A 20,036-nucleotide genomic window follows, 5' to 3' on the forward strand; every position below is an offset into this window, starting at 1 on the left:
TTGAGAAACACTGTGTTAATAAACCTCCTGTAAATGGATCCATATAGTGCTTCTGTGAGCCTTCATTTACAACCAACCATTTCACCCTACAAAACAGATGTACCTGTACATCTGTGTGTATTCATCGATCTTATCCTGGGAATGGATGGTCCTGCACTATTTTGTATTTTCCCTGCTTCACTACACTTAATGAAGGGGTGGAGAATAAATAGGGAGTGTTTTCATGAAACAGTGAAAGTTTCAATTTTTCTTTACCTGCTTTCTCCAAACATTAGGACTTTTGGTACTGGGCTGACCATGACTAATTATGTTGTTCTGCTGCAATCTACAGGCATCCCTCAGCTGATTTTGCTCACTCATGTGGACCAGGTGTGTCCGGCAGTAGAGGAGGATGTGAAATATGTCTACTCCAGCCAAACTGTGCAGGATAAGGTAGTCCCTTGGTTTGCCTTAGTATCTACATTCACAGGGTCCTTCCAAATAGTGTATGCTACTGACAATAAACATATTTTTTTCTAACTCAGTCCTGCTTGCTAAAATGCTGGACTTATCTGAACAGTCTGATTTTTTTTCTGGGTGACATGGTGGTGCAGTGGTTAGCACTGTCGCCTCACAGCAAGAAGGTTCTGGGTTTGAGCCCAGTGGCTGATGAGGGCCTTTCTGTGTTTAGTTCTCCCGGTGTCTGCGTGGGTTTCCTCCACAGTTCAAAGGCATGCAGTCAGGTTAACTGGCTATTCTAAATTGCCCATATGTGTGAATGTGTGTGTGAGTACGCAGAAAGGAAATGGCTACCATACTCCTGCAATTCTGGCCAAGTCAACCAAACATGACTTCATCCACTTCAAGCCTGGATTAGGTTTAGCAGTGATAATGATGACTTAATTGCATACATAATATGCATACATAATATGTCTGCAATTTGCGAAAACGTACAAAATGTATATTTAGTGAACATGTTTGGTCCATTTTTGTCTTTACCCAGATGAAGAAAGCAGCTGACTTGGTGGGTTTGCCATTGTCCTATGTTCTGCCCGTGAAGAACTATGTTTACCAGCTGACAATGGACTGCAACACTGACATCCTGCTCCTAAGTGTGGTTATGAACATCTTACAGGCTGTGGATGACACACTCGAGGATCAGTACTCTATTAGCCCTGAAGTAGCTCCTATCTCTATAACACCTGAAAAAGATAGCATTGAAAATGGACTTGGTCTTTTTGACTAAGATCACAAAAATCCAGATTACACACTGTCATTTTAGCTTTACAGTGATCGGTATCACTGATCACTTTACAGTGATTTATTATATGGTGGGGCGTTAACTATTTTGTCTTGTCTTTACACTTTTGCAACAAATTCATTTAAAAAGTTATTTCAATCAAAAACAAAATAGTACCATTTCCACGGCATACTTTCCATTTGTCAGTGTTACTTCTTTGGTCTTCACTGTTGCATTTCATGGGCTCTAGTTTCATGACAGGGCAGAAGTGCATTGATGGTTACTGACTGGGTGTTGCTATTTTGATTTGTTACAAGCTAAATTTTCATGTTTTTCATGTTTGGTTGCTATTTTTGCTACTATTTTAGGTTAATAGATTGAGCTGAATGAATTTGGGTAGGATGATGTAAAAGTGGACACAACATTCAGCCAAAGGTTTTTTTAGTACAGATGCAGGGATAAAAATGTATTTTCCTGACTTACAAGTCCGAACCCATTTCTTCCAACCAGGAGTCTCATTAATCAAAGCGTGCACAGAAGAAAAAGATTGTGTAAGAGTTTGTCAAATAAATAAATACAATTTAAAAAATGTTATGAGTATGTGTGCGTTCTATTGCCACAATTACATTGAGAAACTTTCTAACAGCATGAACGTTCATCATTTCTGTCATCTTTTCCACTACTGGTTTTGGCAGTGTAATGTTTTACAGTGTGAGTAATATGAATAAACATAAGATGTGTCATTATTCAACTTGTAGTTGGATGGGAAATACCAGTACCGTCTCCAAATTCTCTGAGAAATTGACTGATGAGCCACTCCTCACTCAGCATAGTGTCCAGTGGTGCAAAAACACATTCCCTCTGCAAATCTTTCAAAGTATCGATCTTTATATTTGCCTTTTATACTATTTAACTATACATTCTGTCTGTCATCTGTCTGCATCTTGTGAGCACCAAAATCGGTAATTACTGTTTCAGTTATTCTGATATGATTGACAGTAAGTGGAATGGAACCTCCTCATAATCAGTTTACTTTGCTATTACACTTGTTCTACCACTCGGGGTTCTTGTGTATGGATGGTCAAATATCATGTATGAACAAAGCTTGATAAACCCCATTCACTGCATCGAAACATGCGTACTCATGGTTTATACGCAAACCTATGTGTATGCACAGTTGATTAAAAAAAACAGGTTTTATGGAAGTTCACTATTTATATGTTTGAATATCTAATTGTTTTTGCAGCTGGTATGTGAACAGCTAAAAACGTACACAGACTGGTTTCTATAAATCTTTTCACCAGCATATAACACTAACTAGGAATGCAACTTCCTGACATTCGCAAAACGATGCTTACGATCCATGATAAAATCTTTACTAGCTGCTTCATTTGTTTATCATTTAATTATCTGGAAATTCAGTTATATAAGTAATACAGAGTGAATGCTAAGAATTAAATTAAATTTTATTTAGAATCGGAATCACAGTCTCTTCATTTCACTAAGTATATTACACGTATGAGGAATTTGCCATAATGTGCGCACACATGTATGACATGTAAACAGACAGGACAAGTGTACAGACTATTAACAATATTCAAGAAAACACACATTTAACTACTGGGAATATGACATAAACATAGAATAATAGAGTAAAATCCATCCATCCATCCATTCATCCATTATCCATAACCACTTATCCTGTGCAGGGTCACGGGCAAGCTGGAGCCTATTCCAGCTGACTATGGGCAAGAGGCGGGGTACACCCTGGACAAGTCACCACATCATCGCAGGGCTGACACATAAAGACAAACAACCATTCACACTCACATTCACACCTACGGTCAATTTACAGCCACCAATTAGCCTAACCTGCATGTCTTTTGACTGTGGGGGAAACCAGAACACTCCCACGCAGACACGGAGAGAACACGCAAACTCCACACAGAAAGGCCCCCATCGGCCACTGGGCTCAAACCCAGAACCTTCTTGCTGTGAGGCGACAGTGCTAACCACTACACCACCGTGCCACCCATAATAGAGTAAAATATTAGATATAAAGAAGCTCTTGTGAAAGTTATGTAGAAGGGAAAATATATACATGATCTGAGGAAACAGAAATAAAATTATTTTTTTACAGTTGATTCCAGAATCTGTGGTATCTGGCACCAAGATGTTAGCAGCCGATCCTTCAAGTCATATCAGTTACGAAATGGGGCCTCCATGGATCTGACTTGTTTGTCCACAGATGCTCGATCAGAGTGAGATCTGGGAAATCTGGAGGCCACGTCAACGCCTTGAACTCTTTGTCATGTCCCTCAACCCATTCCTGAACAATTTTTGTAGTGTCACAGGGTGCATTATCCTGGTTACAGAGGCCAGTGCCATGAGGGAATACTTGCTGATTGTCATGAAAGGGTCTGCAGCAATGTTTATGTAGGTGGTACATGTCAAAGTAACATCCACATGAATACCAGGACCCAAGGTTTCCCAGCAGAACATTACTGAGAGAATCACACCGCCTCTGTTGGCATGTCTTCTTCCCATAGTGCATTCTGATACTCATGTGCCTATTGTGGTGGTGGACAGGAGTCAGGATGGGCACTCTGACTGGTCTGTGGCTATACATCCACATACACAGCAAGCTGCGATGCACTGTGTGATCAGACATCTTTCTCTCATAGCCAGCATCAAGTTTTTCAGCAATCTGTGTTATAGTACCTCTTCTGTGGAATCGGACCAGACAGGTTAGCCTTCACTCCCTATGTGCATCAATGAGCCTGTTGCTGGTTCACCGATTGCCCTTCCTTGGCCCACTTTTCGTAGGTACTAACTACTGCATACCAGGAACACCCCGCAAGACATGCCGTTTTAGAGATGTTCTGTCCCAGTCACCGAGCCATCACAATTTGGCCCTTGTCGAAGTCAATCAGATCCTTACGCTTGCCCATTATTCCATTTGGTTTTGACATTGAGCTCAATAGTAAAACCAAAATTTGACAAACCTTTGCAGTGGATTTTGCATTTATGTCTGCTGAGTCCAAAAACCTCATGTCTACTCCACATCCATACTGGATCTGTTATGTAAGCATCATCTTAACTCGCTACTGGCAGTGGAATGAGCAACAGCACATTTAAAATGTAATCTATTTTGGCAACCCCAGCATTCAGTTATCGGTTATGAGTGGTTGATTTTTTTTTTGGTAGAGAGAGAGATTAACTCTATAATTGATGATTGATAATTGATGGGATAAGCCTAGCACCTGTGCTACATACCTAGTTAGGCTGTTACAATTAATAACGTGTCAATGACACTGCTGTAACCACCACCAGGTTATCTTCTCTTCACCAGTGGTACTCTGATGGTCAGTGTGTTATACACTGTACAAGGTACCAAGTGAGTAATACTCAGTAATTCTAGACATACAAACTACACTCACTGGCCACTTTAATAGGAACTTGTTCTTGATTTTCAGATTCCTGTTCTTGGCTACAGGAGTGGAACCCAATGTGATCTTCTGCTGTTGCATGCTGAGATGCTTTTCTGCTCACCACGGTTGTAAATAGTGATTATATGAGTTACTCTATCCTTCCTGGCAGCTTGAACCAATCTGTCCATTTTCCTCTGACCTCTTTTATCAACCAGGTGTTTGTTTCCACCCAGAGAACTGTCGCTCACTCACTCGTTGTTTTGCGCACCATTCTGTGTAAACTCTAGAGACTGTTGTGTGTGTGAACCCCAGGAGATCAGCAGTTTCTGAAATACTCAAACCAGTCCATCTGACTCAAACCAACACCCATGCCATACTGAAAGAAAGTGATACTTTGAGATCACAATTTTTCCCATTCTGATGTCTGAATATTGTGAATATTAACTGAAGCTCTTGATTTGTATCTGCAAGATCGTATGCACTGTGCTGCTGTCAAGGGATCGGCTGATTAGAGAACTGCATAAAATAACAGGTGGATGTATGGGTGCTCCTAATAAAGTGGCTGAGTGAGTGTATACCTAATAAAATTATCAGCAAGAGCTCTGCATGAGCATTTATTATAACAGCAAATCTGGCATGGTTCCAGGTTGCCCTAAGCACAGTGAAACAGGAAATAAATGCTTGAGGCTTTTGAAATGAAATAAATATGTAAAACATGAAATAAAGATGTAAATCTTACAGCTTTTTCATGGCTGATTTGTATAGCTAGGAAGAGTGAACAAGTCATCAGACAATGATTTATTCTTGAAGTTCAGAAACTGAATCTGGGGAGAAGGTGGACATTTCAACTAGAAAATATGAACACACTGCAGGGAAGCAAACAGAAGTAACGATACACTGCTTTGAATATTTCCAATAGCTTGAAACATTTACAGTAAATTAAAATGGACAGTTTTTGGCAGATCAAATGCCTCAAAACACCACGTAAACATGTCATAATTTCTTGTTTTGATCTGAGGTATCTTCATTCATAACAACTGTTGCATCATCCTTGATGTGGTGCATATGTAACTTCCTCCATCAGACGCAACTTCCTCCAGCTTTGGCATGGCAGCCATGACCAGCACAGCATTTTTGACTTAACTTTTAGATAAAACTGTAAAAGCAAAGTAAAGTAAAACTTATAATCTGCTCTAAATATGGACAAGATCTTTGATGGTTTGTTTATATGATGCTTTTAGGCCATATCCTTCGAGAAGAACCTCAGTTGGTCAGTTTCAACCTGGGACAAAACCCATCGGTGAGATTCGATCTGTGATATCTGTGAATCTGAGTCATGAAGCAACATCACAAATCTCACTAGAAAAGCATAAGCAGTACGAGTAATACAGGATGTATGTTATGAATGAGCCAAAGGTTAGTCATAACTAGTGGTCATGCCTTTTTTGTTGTTGTTTTTTTGAGTAGCAGTTAAAAAGATTTCAAACAAAAAAATAAATAATGTAAACACATTAGCTATCAATCCTGAATAGCCATATTAGCATCACTAGGTCATGTGCTTATTTAACAGTCTATGCCTGCCCTGTTGAAAAAAAAAAGCCGAATCAAAACCACAAAAAAGCTTAGACCTAATTTAATTCCAGTGCTGAATCCTATTTTAAATAAATAAATAAGTTATTATTTGGAAATTTAAACCTTTTGTTTGATGGAAAGAATTAATGGTTAATATTCATAATGACTAATTTGTTGAGCATTGTTCTGTTTTACTTCCAGTCATGCTGTCTGATGATGTAGTATGCATATACGAGTGCATCTCAAAATATTGGAATATCATGAAAAAAAAATTTTTTTCATAAGTTCATTCAAAAAGGAAAACTTTCATATATTCTATCTTCGTTACATGTAAAGTGAAATATTTCAAGGCTTTTTGTGCTTTAATTTTGTTGGTTATGTCCTACAGCTCATGAAAATCAGAAATTCACTATCTCAAATTATTAGAACATTTCATTTTGAGTTTGAGTAAAACAGTGGCTGGTGTCAGCGCATCAAGAGCCACCACGCACAGATGTCTTCAAGAAAGGGGCTACAACTATTGCGTTCCTAATATCAAGCCACTCCTGAACACAGGAAGTCAAAGCTGTCCTCAACAGGAAGAAGGCCGCCTTCAGGGACAGGGAGGTGATGAAAGCAGCACAACAGGAGGTGAAATGCTGCGTGAGGGAAGCTAAGGACAGCTACAGGAGAAAGGTGGAGCAGAAGCTGAAGGAGAACAGCATGAGGGAGGTCTGGGAAGGTGTGAAAACCATCACAGGCCACAACACAAAGACCAGAGTCATTGAGGGGACAGTGGAGAGGGCGAACGAGTTGAATGACTTCTTCAACTGGTTCAACCAGCCCACCATGTCCCCCCCACCCTCCCCCTCACTGCAGCCATCTCTCCTTCTTCCCTCAACACACCTCCCCCAGTCATTGCAGCAGCCCCCTCCTCCCCCACTTCAACACAGACTCCTCCATGCATTACTGCAGACCAGGTCAGAGGTCAATTGAGGAAGCTTCACCCCAGGAAAGCAGCAGGCCCGGACAAGGTGTGTCCCCGACTACTGAAGACCTGTGCTGCTGAACTGGGTGAACCACTTCAATGCATTTTCAACCTCAGCCTGCAGCTGGGGAAAGTGCCCACCCTCTGGAAGACATCATGCATTGTTCCAGTTCCCAAGAAGAACCGGCCCAGCGAGCTGAATGACTTCCGACCGGTGGCACTCACTTCACATCTGATGAAGACATTGGAGCGACTCTTCCTCAGCCTCCTCAGACCCCAGGTGTAACATGCCCAGGACTGTCTGCAGTTTGCGTACCAGGCAGGTGTTGGTGTGGAAGACACCAACCTCTACCTGCTACACCAAGCCCACTCGCATCTGGATAAGGGAAATGGCACAGTGAGGATCCTCTTCTTGGACTTCTCGAGTGCCTTCAACACCATCCAGCCCCTTATGCTTCAGAACAAACTGAACAGGATGCGAGTGGACCCCTGCCTGGTCACCTGGATCTCCAGCTACCTCACCGACAGGCCGCAGTATGGCAGGCTGAAGGACATCACGTCTGATATTGTGATTAGCAGCACTGGAGCACCCCTGGGCACGGTGCTGGCCCCTCTTCTCTTCACCCTGTACACCGCGGACTTCTGCTACAACTTGGAGCTGTGTCACATTCAGAAGTTCGCCGATGACACAGCCATTGTGGGGTGTATCAGGGATGACAGAGAGCAGGAGTATAGGAGCCTGGTGAGGAACTTTGCTGCTTGGTGCAGCAGGAACCATCTGCAGCTCAACACCTCGAAGACCAAGGAGCTGGTCATTGACTTTGGGAGGTCCAGAACAAGGTCACGACCAGTTCTGATCGAGGGAGTCGAGGTGGAGGCTGTGGATTCCTACAAGTACCTCGGGCTATGGCTAGACAGCAAACTGGACTGGACTTACAACACCAACCACCTGTACAGGAAGGGACAGAGCAGGCTGTACTTCCTGAGGAGGCTGCGGTCCTTTAACATCTGCAGGAAACTCCTGTGGATGTTCTATCAGTCTGTGGTCGCCAGTGTCCTGTTTTACACCATGGTGTGCTGGGGGGGCAGCACATCCAAGGAGGACACATGCAGGCTGGACAAACTGATCAGGCGGGCCAGCTCTGTGGTCGGCATGAAGCTGGACTCTCTGGTGATGGTGGCAGAGAAGACGACTATGGACAAAATACTGAACATCATGGACGATGCCAGTCACCCTCTGCACACCGTCATCAGCAACCAGAGGAGCCTGTTCAGTGACAGAATGCTCCTTCCCTCACACCATCAGACTGTACAGCTCCTCTCTGGAGGCGAGGAAGGGTAACAGGAGGACAGAGGATGGGAAGGAGCAGTAGCCTAGCCTGACAATAAACAATACTGGACAATGTGCAATATAATGTGCAATACCTCTTCCGTTGGCCCTTTTTTTCTCTCCCCCCTCTTCCCCATAGCTTATTCTTATTCTTTTTTTATATTTGTATATGCAAATACCTAATTTAATTTAATTTATCTAGAAGTTTTTTCTCTATTTCTATTCTCTGTTTATCCTGTAATGATGCTACTGGAATTTTAATTTCCCTGAGGGAACCCGCCCAAAGGGATCAATAAAGTTCTATCTAATCTAATCTAATCTAATCTAATCTAATCTAATCTAATCTAATCTAATCTAATCTAATCTAACTAGAGACAACATCAAAAGCATCTTACCTGGGCTAAGGAGAGAAAGAACTGGACTGTTGCTCAATGGTCTAAAGTAAATTTCGCATTTCATTTGGAAATCAAGGTCCAAGAGTCTGGAGGAAGAGTGGAGAGGCACAGAATCCAAGGTGTTTGAAGACTGGTGTGAAGTTTCTGCAGTCTGTGATGATTTGGAGTGCCATGTCATCTGCTGGTGTTGGTCCATTGTGTTTTATCAAGTCCAAAATCAACACAGCATCTACCAGAAGATATTAGAGCACTTCATGCTTCCATATGCTGAAAAACTTTATGGAGCTGCTGATTTCCTTTTTAAGTAGAACTGAGCACCTGCCCACAGTGCCAAAACTACTATCAAATGATTTGCTAACCATGATATTACTGTGTGGCAGCACGGTGGTGTAGTGGTTAGCGCTGTCGCCTCACAGCAAGAAGGTCCTGGGTTCGAGCCCCGGGGCTGGCGACGCCTTTCTGTGTGGAGTTTGCATGTTCTCCCCGTGTCCGCGTGGGTTTCCTCCGGGTGCTCTGGTTCCCCCCACAGTCCAAAGACATGCAAGTTAGGTTAACTGGTGACTCTAAATTGACCGTAGGTGTGAATGGTTGTCTGTGTCTATGTGTCAGCCCTGTGATGACCTGGCGACTTGTCCAGGATGTACCCCGCCTTTCGCCCGTAGTCAGCTGGGATAGGCTCCAGCTTGCCTGCGACCCTGTAGAAGGATAAAGCGGCTAGAGATAATGAGATGAGATGAGATGAGATATTACTGTGTTTGATTGGCCAGCCAACTCGCCTGACCAGAACCCCATAGAAAATCTATGGGGTTTTGTCAAGAGGAAGATGAGAAACACCTGAAGCCCACTATCAAAGCAACCTGGGCTTCAATAACACCTCAGCAGTGTCACAGGCTGATCACCTCCATGCCACGCCACAATGATGCAGTAATTTGTTGTAAAGGAGCCCCAACCAAGTATTGAGTGTATAAATGAACATACTTTTCAGAAGTTGGACATTTCTGGATTGTGAATCCTTTTTTGATTGATCTTAGAAAATATTGCAATAATTTGAGATAGTGGATTTCTGATTTTCATGAGCTATAAACCATAATCATCAAAATTAAAACAAAAAAGGCTTGAAATATTTCATTTTTGTGTAATGAATATAGAATATATGAAAGTTTACCTTTTTTAATTCAATTACGAAAAAACTTTTTCACAATATTCTGATTTTTTGAGATGCACGTGTGTGTGTGTGTGTGTGTGTGTGTGTGTGTGTGTGTGTGTGTAAAAAAAGAATGTTCAGTAGAAAACATGTATGAAGATATAGCTCCTTTAATTTCTGTCATTTGTTTCATATGCTACATGAAATATCTTTGACATGCCTTTATATTATATCATAGTTCATTTCCTTTTATGGTGTGTGCACAGAAGTTAGGTGACGATGTTACCTCCTTGCAATTTACATTCGCACGCTCAGCCTCTTCAACAACAGGAAGTCTACCATTGTATGGTTTCCTTGCTTGAGAAGACTTTTAAACTGATTTAAAATGGAAAGGCAAAGGTAAAATAAAATTACAAAATTCAATAAGATCTAACTCTGAAAACCTTTTGATCTAACACAGTTCATACAATGTCTTAGAGGGACTTAAGACAAGCCTTGTTAGAGAACCGCAATCAGTCGGCTAGTCTCGACATGTTAGCTTTGAAGACAAGACAGAGAGCGTGTTCTAGCATGTGAAATTCAGGACGTTAAATCATGAGTAAGAGAATGTTTGCTCAACCTTTGTTTCATATTTAGTAATGACTTGTAATGACATTTCACTTCTCATTTCGTTTTTTTGTCATGTACCAGTCATAAGACTGGTGTGATGGACTGAAATACGGGAAGACATGGCACTCAGTCAAAACTATATATATATGTTGTACATGCGACAAAGAGCACATATAACAATTCGGACCTTGTTTTATGGAACACAAATTTGAACAGCTGGCTAAACTTTCATTCCATAATTTTGAGTCAACATTCCAAGAAAAGTCTCAGCCTAAAAACACAGTCTCATCATGATCCGTGAGGAAAGTTCTAGAATGCTAGTTAGCTAACTAGCTAGCTAGTTAACCAAGATAGCCAGGTTTTTTATTTTTTTTTTTGGGGGGGGGGGTTGTTTGTTTATTTGTTTTGATTGGATAGTGTTGGTAATTTTAAATCATTAAAATTTCATATTTTCTATATTAACTGATTTGAATTTCTCGGTTTCCATTTTAATTCTAGGCTGCTTAAATTGCTGATTGACGATCCCTTTCCTTACATCAGATGGACTTCTGACTCATACCCGTTTATCAATACTTGTGTCCTAGACTCATTGCTAGCTGCTCTTCATACAACCTACATGAAATATACAAATATAGAAAATCTTTTAAATAGCAATGATTTTTTCAGAAAAATTATGATTTTGTTCAAAGAAAAAAAGTATAATGACGCTCGACATCTCTGTGTGAAAGAGCTGAGTCTTGGTAAAGTTGACCTTCGTGGCCATGTCAAAGATTATTTCCCACTATTTCCGAAACTGGCATGTGCAGAAATCACTTATAACCAAAACCCTCCAAATGATGGTGCCAACTATAAAGAAATACCCAGGTAAGTGTATAAGCAACTTTAAAAGCAATAGCCTCTGCTTTTATAAATGATTAAAAAAACCATGACCTCTCATGGACATAATTAATTTTAAGTAATTTGGCATGTTTTAACAAATAGTTCATTTGTAAAGAGCAAGATTTATATACTTTAACATTCAGGTTAAATCTTTCTGCATGTAATGTGATGTTTGTCTTGGCAGCATATTTATGAAATATGGTGATGTAAAAGTTCTGGGCAACCAGTCTGATCCAAATCTAATTCTGGTTCATGGTGAACCTCACAATGTCCTGTACTGTACTGAACTGCCACTCCAAGTTGATGATGAGAAGAAAAGGTAACTGTACAAATGCTTCAAAAATCATTTTACATCAGTTTCAGCAAAACTGAATTTTGAAACTAAAGTTTATTTGTTTATCCCCGTTATGTCTCTTGAATGGTGTATTTATCTTCCTTTTAGGATCTTTGAGCTTCAATTTTTACTGCTTGGGAAGGAACAACACATGACGATGTGTTTCCGATACTCCAAAAATAAATGGTATCTATATGACAATTCAACAAAGGCTCCATTCCAGCCTTTCAAATGGGAGAGTCATGTAAACTATGTCAAATGTTTGGCCGGATACGTCAATATAACCCAAGCAAACGAAGATAAGCTTGGTAAGAGTTGCAGTTTAATCTCAGTTTGGGTGTGGGAAATATTTAACTCTCTTAAACACCAAGGGTAGTGAGAATCACCTGAATACATTCTTGGACACATGCATGCTGAGACCTGAAGTGATGTATGACAAAGTATTTGCTATAAATCCTACTGTCATTGGGGTGTCATGGGAGGGGGGAGTACTTCTGGTGGGGAGGCTTAGCAGCCCTGAAAGGGACTTGGCAATCGACCTTTGGACCCCACCTGACACCCAACTCTCACCAGTGGCTACAAGAAGTTGTAGCACATGCAGCATGCCCTGGTTAACCGTCTTGGCAGATGGGCTAAAGCTGGTTGAGGGTAGCCAATGGGTCTCAATCACTCAGTGAGCTGGGGGGATATGTCTGTCCCAGCATATGAAGACTGGCTCTGGCGGATTGGGCGGAGGAGACCAACAGGTAGGTCCAACAGCCAAGAACGCAGTCCTAGCAGGTGTCGTGGAGCACTTAGAGCAAGATGAGACACGAAGGAAGTCTTGGTCATTCACTGTCACACTTCTTGTAGCCAGGCATGCTGCATGGCTACAAGAAGTTGTAGCACATGCAGCATGCCCCGGTTAACCGTCTTGGCAGATGGGCTAAAGCTGGTTGAGGGTAGCCAATGGGTCTCAATCACTCAGTGAGCTGGGGGGATATGTCTGTCCCAGCATGTGAAGACTGGCTCTGGCGGATTGGGCAGAGGAGACCAACAGGTAGGTCCAACAGCCGAGAAGGCAGTCCTAGCAGGTGTCGTGGAGCACTTAGAGCAAGATGAGACATGAAGGAAGTCTTGGTCATCCACTGTCGCAGGGGAGGTCTCCATCCATAATGGTTTTTGGTGCCACTGTATCAAGATTTCTTCTGCCAAGAGAGTTGGATTGCCCCGTGCAACAGCTCTACCATTTAAAATTACTTCACACATAGGTGCTTGTGCATCTCAGCCCCCTACTGTCATACAACCCTCATTCCCTCTCCTCTTCTCACCTTGTACACTTGTCAGACCATATATCAAGCTGTCTGCTTCACAGTTATAGGTAATATGTCCAAAGCCCGCTTGCCTTGAGTACATTTTTCATACATTTATGATGACTCTACATAGATCCCAGAGACCTAGGCTTTCTGCCCAAGGTCCATCCATCCATCCATCCATCCATTATCTGTAACTGCTGTTCCTGTGCAGGGTCGCAGGCAAGATAGACCCTATCCCAGCTGACTATGGGCGAAAGGCGTGGTGCACCCTGGACAAGTCACTAGGTCATCGCAGGGCTGACACATAGAGACAAACAACCATTCACACTCACATCTACAGCCAATTTAGAGTCCCAATTAGCCTAACCTGCATCTTTTTGGACTGTGGGGGAAACTGGAGCATCCAGAGGAAACCCACGCAGACATGGAGAGAACATGCAAACTCCACACAGAAAGGCCCCCATCAGCCACTGGGATTGAACGCAGAACCTTCTTGCTGTGAGGTGACAATACTAACCACTACACCACTGTGCTGTCTCCTGCCCAGGGTCATATTACTCAATTTTGCAAACCAGGCAATTCCATGAAGGTGAACCTGCAAAGCATTCCCATTTGTGCCCAGTTCAGACCACATGGTAAGATTTAGATGAACCAATAGTTGGACCTGTTATCTCTCATTGTGAAAAGAAGCAAGTGACTCCATTGTATGAACTGGTCATCATCACCAAGGTAGGTATGCTGAACACACAGCCTCTACTGTGACATGCAACTCTGCATACAGTGGTGCTTGAAAGTTTGTGAACCCTGGGATCCTTTGTGACCTCGCTGACTATTACACGCCTTGCTCTTGGAGTGATCTCTGTTGGTCGACCACTCCTGGGGAAGGTAACAGTGGTCTTGAATTTCCTCCATTTGTACACAATCTGTCTGACTGTGGATTGGTGGAGTCTTTAGAGATGGTTTTGTAACCTTTTCCAGCCTGATGAGCATCAACAACGCTTTTTCTGAGGTCCTCAGAAATCTCCTTTGTTTGTGCCATGATACACTTCCACAAGCATGTGCTGTGAAGATCAGACTTTGACAGATCCCTGTTCTTTAAATAAAACAGGGTGCCCACTCACACCTGATTGTCATCCCATTGATTGAAAACACCTGACTCTAATTTCACATTCAAATTAACTGCTAATCCTAGAGGTTCACATACTTTTGCCACTCACAGATATGTAATATTGGATCATTTTCCTCAATAAATAAATGACCAAGTATAATATTTTTGTCTCGTTTGTTTAACTGGGTTCTCTTTATCTACTTTTAGGACTTGCATGAAAATCTGATGATGTTTTAGATCATATTTATGCAGAAATATAGAAAATTCTAAAGGGTTCACAAACTTTCAAGCACCAATGTACACCACCAACATATTCTACAAGGCTAAAATTGCTTCTCCCAGTGGTTTGGATGCTTTCCCAGAGAGATCACAGGTGTGCTGGCTGGTAATGAAGGCTTTGTTGGAGGAGGTTTTCTCCTCCATTTTTTCTTGGTTTGTTTGCCTTTTCCCAGCGTAACTCAAAAAGTAGTGAACAGATTTCGATGAAATGTTGATGCAAATTCGGATATATACGTGGATCCAGGATTTATTTATTTATTTTATTTTGTCTGTTCCCAATGTAACTCAAAAATTAGTGAACGGATTTTGATGAAATTGGGTGTACAGATTATCCTGTCTTATCCTCGGTTCAAGCGATTTGATTTTGATGTTGATATGTGGCTTGGCGCAGGCATGCAGTCTACCAAGTGTCCTTTTAGTTGCATTTGTCATCCAGGTGAATCTCATCACCCTTGATATAATATTGTCTTTATTGCAAATAATGTATCACACATCACTTCATGAATTAAACACTTAAAATACAGGATACAAACAAGAACTAACCAGGTGATTCTCACTGCCTCTGCTGGTTACTATGTTTCTCAGCATGGAATTATGATTATCATTTTCACATACAATTCTTTATCCACAAATCTCATCAGGATACAGTGATTCACTTTTCTTTGTTCCACTCTATAGGCATTCCTGAAACTGGAGAAACAGCAGGAGCAAGGCCTTTTTCCAGTGATACCAGTTCCATCCATTCAGATTCAGGATGGTCAGTGGAGGACATGGAAGTGGATGATCAGCTCTCTGTCGCGATTCCTGAGACTAGACAAGGACTTCCCAGTCCAAAGCCTTTCTATGAAAATCAGCCAGAGATTTCCCCCATATTCAGGAAACAGGAACAGCCAATAATTGATATAGAAATGCCATCCTGCAGCAGCTCTGACTCTGATTAAAGGTATTTGCCAAAACATTATGTACAGTTATTGATTGATTGATTGATTGCTTTATTCCGAACAGTAAAGAAGAAAAAAAAATAAAAAATTTAAAAAATGCAATAATCAAAACATTGTCATGAACAACCAGAATAGCGTAGCCACAAGGCAATAACATATATGGCACCTCAAGCCAAATCACCCATCACACACATGATATCGGTTCTGACCCGCACTCGTCCTTGTCTTGCCTTTCATCCGTCCATTTTTTCTCCATTTTGCTGCTAATCAGTGGAAGCTTGACTGAGTCATTCCTCCCTTCCCCCATAGGTGATGATGCATTTGGCAAGGGTCTGCTCATTTGAGACTTTGACAGCAAATCAACTTCAACTCAATGGCCACTTTACTAGGAATACTTGCACACACGATAGCAATTAGCATATAAGCATTCACGTGTTACCATGCTAGCTGTTACCATGTTACCCGTTACGATATCATGCCTGCTGTTAGCTCGCGAGTTGTTAGCATGTTCACCATTAGCATGTTATCATGAGAGCTGTTAACATGTTAGGATTAGCATGGTAGCATGCAGAGTTCGCATGTTTGCTGTTAGCGAGTTCGCCTAAGCATGTTAGCATGCTAACTGTTAGCATATTAGCTGTTAGCATGTCACCCTCAGTGTGTTAGCATGCTAAAAGTTAACATACTAGCCATTAGCATGTTAGCCTGTTAGCTGTTAGCATGATAGCTGTCAGCATTAGCCTTAAAGTGTTAGAATTTTAATAAATAGCATGTTAATCATTAGCATGTTAGAATGCTAGCTGTTATCATGTTAGCATTAACATGCTAGCTTTTAGCATGTTAGTATGCTGTTAGCATGTTAGCATGCTAACTGTTAGCATGCTAGTTAGCATGTTGGCATTAGCATGTTGGCATGCTAGCATGATAGCTGTTCTGCTACAGCTCAGCAAGCACACTGCATTTTCTCTGCGGAAATTCAGTCTAGTTTATTTTATAATTATCAAATAATTTTTGTTTTAGACAGATTTAATGATAATTTATTTCGATCAAACCAACTTTTTAACCCGCACAATTCTGAAGAGATTATGTTTTCGAACTCATGTAAATTTGTTCCAGAACAAAACATATTCGTGTCATCTGCATAAAAGTTATGAAGTGGTGGAAATTGTGGTGGCACCAATGTAAGAAGGAGTTATATCTATAAATCTGTTATACTAATCTGTAAATGTTACTGTAGTACCACCATTGCATGTAGGTTGACAAAACTGCACTTGTTCATTGTGTGAAGTTCTCTTTTATGTGTCGTCGCTTGACACAGTGTAATTTTGTGTGTTATGAAGACTGCATGATGCCATGGCATTTTTGTTATGAGTATCACTGAATCAGAAAAAAGTAAAATGCACCCACTAAAGTCACTGTTGGTGGTGAACAAAATTGCACCTGTTCATTGTGTGAAGTTATTTTTTATGTGTCACCGTTGCTTGACACAGTGTGATTTTGTTATGAAGTTTGCATGATGCCATGTCATGCCTGTTCATTGTGTGAAATTATGAATATTCTTATTTTTAAACATACAGTTGAGTGTCACTATTGCTTGGCACAGTGGCATGTTGTGTTACATCTAAAAAGGGAAACACAAAATAAAAAGTAAAATGCACCCATAAAGTCATTGTTGGTGATAAATTATGTCACATTCATCTCATTATCTTAGGCAGAGCGGTGGGTTTAAAAACAGGCTGATGAATATATGGACTAGTTGAATGAGGACTTATTGTTGAGTCTCTAAAATAGTCATTGAATTAAGTGACTTTTGTAGGTAAAATTAGGTGTTTAACAACCTGTTAAAAATACACCAGAATGCAGGAAATGGCATCCAATTAATTAAAAATTTTCTTGGGGAGGACCCTCAGACCCCCTGCCAGTGTGTCCCCCCCCACATTAAAAATGCTTCTGACACCCCTGATCCAATGTAATACAACTCCCCTTATCCCATATTGTTCCATCTTATTAATTAATATATCATGATTAATAGAATCAAAAGTTTTTGGGAGATCAATAAATATCCCAGCGACATATTTTTTATCATCTATAGAGTTACTGAGTTCTTCAGTTGATTCCATTAGTGCCAGCTCTGTTGATCTATTTGCTCTAAATCCATATTGACTATCACTGAGTAGTTTATATTTTTCAATGAATTTATCTAATCTGTTACTGAATAGTTTTTCAAGAATTTTGGAGAATTGAGGAAGTAAAGAAACAGGTCTGTAATTTGTGAAGTTGTGTTTGTCCCCAGATTCATACAATGGAATTACTTTTGCTATTTTCATATTGCTTGGAAATGTACCAGTTTGAAATGACAAGTTACAGATGTATGTTAATGGTTTAGAAATCCCCCCAATAATAGTTTTCACTAGTTTCATATCAATATCATTACAATCTGTGGACATTTTATTACTACATTTATTAACTATATCAATCATTTCTCTTTCATCTACTAGTGTAAGAAACACAGAACAAGAATTCCTCTTTATAATATTATCATACAATCATCATTTGTTACTGGATCAGCGATATTTTGAGCCAATCTTGGTCCAACATTAACAAAAAAATTATTAAAACTATTAGCAACTACATCCATGTTATAATTTTCGATACCTTTGTCATTAAAGTATTTAGGGTAATATATTTGTCCAGAGCGATCTTTAATAATACTAATTAATATATTCTATATTCCTTTACTATTATTTTTTGCTATTATCTATTAATTTTCCATAATAATCCTTCCTACGGGTGGCACGGTGGTGTAGTGGTTAGCGCTGTCGCCTCACAGCAAGAAGGTCCAGGTTCGAGCCCCGTGGCCGGCGAGGGCCTTTCTGTGCGGAGTTTGCATGTTCTCCCCGTGTCCGCGTGGGTTTCCTCCGGGTGCTCTGGTTTCCCCCACAGTCCAAAGACATGCAGGTTAGGTTAACTGATGATTCTAAATTGACCGTAGGTGTGAACGTGAGTGTGCATGGTTGTCTGTGTCTATGTGTCAGCCTTGTGATGACCTGGCGACTTGTCCAGGGTGTACCCCGCCTTTCGCCCGTAGTCAGCTGGGATAGGCTCCAGCTTGCCTGCGACCCTGTAGAACAGGATAAAGCGGCTACAGATAATGAGATGAGATGAATCCTTCCTACATCTCCTTATGATACTCGTTAACTTGTTTTTATATTTTTTATATTTATTTTCTGCCTCTTTGGTTCTTAATCTCACCTAACAACCTGTGTTTTCTCTCCCTCTCTCCCCCCCCCCCCAAATCTGTCCCTCTGAGTTACATGTTGGTCCTGGGATCGAGATGCTGACCTCGGACCTGCCTGATCCATCCTGGTGCCCTGTGTCTGGTTGGAGTCTCATCGCATCGCTCCTGTGGAGGACGGCCCCATGAGGACAGTTGAAAGTCACACCTGGAAGACGCTCTGGACTCTTATAGTAATGCTTTTATGGCTGAGGACTACAGTTGACTTGCTAACTTTAGGACTGCAGTTCTCATGAACAGTTTTGCACTCAAGTTTCCATCAATGAAGAGTTTATAGCATCAACAAAACTGACTTCATGTTAAAACTGTTAATGTTATAGTCATGCTGTCTGTTGTTGCCCAAACGAGGATGGGTTCCCTTTTGAGTCTGGTTCCTCTCGAGGTTTCTTCCTCATGTCGTCTGAGGGAGTTTTTCCTTGCCACCATCGCCATAGGCTTGCTCATTGGGGATAGATTAGAGATAAAATTCTCTCATGTTTTAAGTTGTTCAAATTTTGTAAAGCTACTTTGCGATAATGTTTATTGTTAAAAGCGCTATACAAATAAACTTGAATTGACTTAATTTAATTTAATAAGTTCTCTATATAGAGTATTTTTCTTCTGACAGGCATTTTGTAATCCCTTAGTAATCCAAGGTTGGTCATTCTAGTTTTGTTTTGTACTATATTGCTTCAGTGGGCAATTTTTATCATCTAATAATTTGAATATACTTAAAAAGTTATCATATGCTCCATCAATGCTATTCTCTACATAAACTGATTCCCAGTCTTGCAGTAATAAATCCTAACTCTTCTGGACTCAAGTTTATGGTCTGTCACATTTCTCTTGCAATTACAGTCATAAATTGTAAAAACTGGTAGATGATCACTGATATCATTGATTAATATTCCACTTATAATGTTATTCTCTATATCATTGGTAAATATATTAAGTATTAAAGTAGCACTATGGTCAGTAATTCTGGTGGGTCTGGTCATTTTGGGGTGAAGACAGTTGTTCTCAGAATCCACTGCGGTCAGTGTAGTGGTGGATCTGAAGCCTATCACATTAACACTGGGTGCAACATGGGAGTATTCACTCATGATGGGGTGCCCCACCATGCACACACATTCACACCTACGATAGCCAAATCACCTACCGTATGGACATGTTTTTGGACAGTGAAAGGAAACTGGAGAACTTAGAGGAAACCCAGACAAACACAGGAAAAACAAACCATGGACCTGAGAGCCATGAGA

At 40.8% G+C, this 20,036-nt stretch overlaps 1 protein-coding gene across 5 annotated transcripts; it reads left to right on the forward strand.

Annotated features, from left to right (window-relative positions):
• Positions 1–5,765: 5,765 nt before the first annotated feature.
• On the forward strand, positions 5,766–19,744 carry LOC132881466 (uncharacterized). Of its 5 annotated transcripts, XM_060913942.1 has the most exons (6): positions 10,351–10,457; positions 11,166–11,531; positions 11,731–11,865; positions 11,989–12,188; positions 15,241–15,505; positions 18,814–19,744. In XM_060913942.1, exons 1-5 carry the CDS (start codon positions 10,444–10,446, stop codon positions 15,501–15,503), a joined length of 978 nt encoding a protein of 325 aa, XP_060769925.1. In that variant the 5' UTR covers positions 10,351–10,443; the 3' UTR covers positions 15,504–15,505; positions 18,814–19,744. The 5 variants fall into 5 exon arrangements, with proteins under 5 accessions (XP_060769926.1, XP_060769928.1, XP_060769925.1 ...); XM_060913943.1 differs by lacking the exon at positions 10,351–10,457 and adding an exon at positions 5,766–5,950 and having other exon boundaries at positions 15,241–19,719; XM_060913945.1 differs by having other exon boundaries at positions 10,350–10,457; positions 11,989–12,066; positions 15,241–19,720.
• Positions 19,745–20,036: the final 292 nt, after the last annotated feature.

The sequence above is a fragment of the Neoarius graeffei genome, chromosome 2 (genome assembly GCF_027579695.1).
Source record: "Neoarius graeffei isolate fNeoGra1 chromosome 2, fNeoGra1.pri, whole genome shotgun sequence".
In the NCBI taxonomy this organism is placed as follows: Eukaryota; Metazoa; Chordata; class Actinopteri; order Siluriformes; family Ariidae; genus Neoarius; species Neoarius graeffei.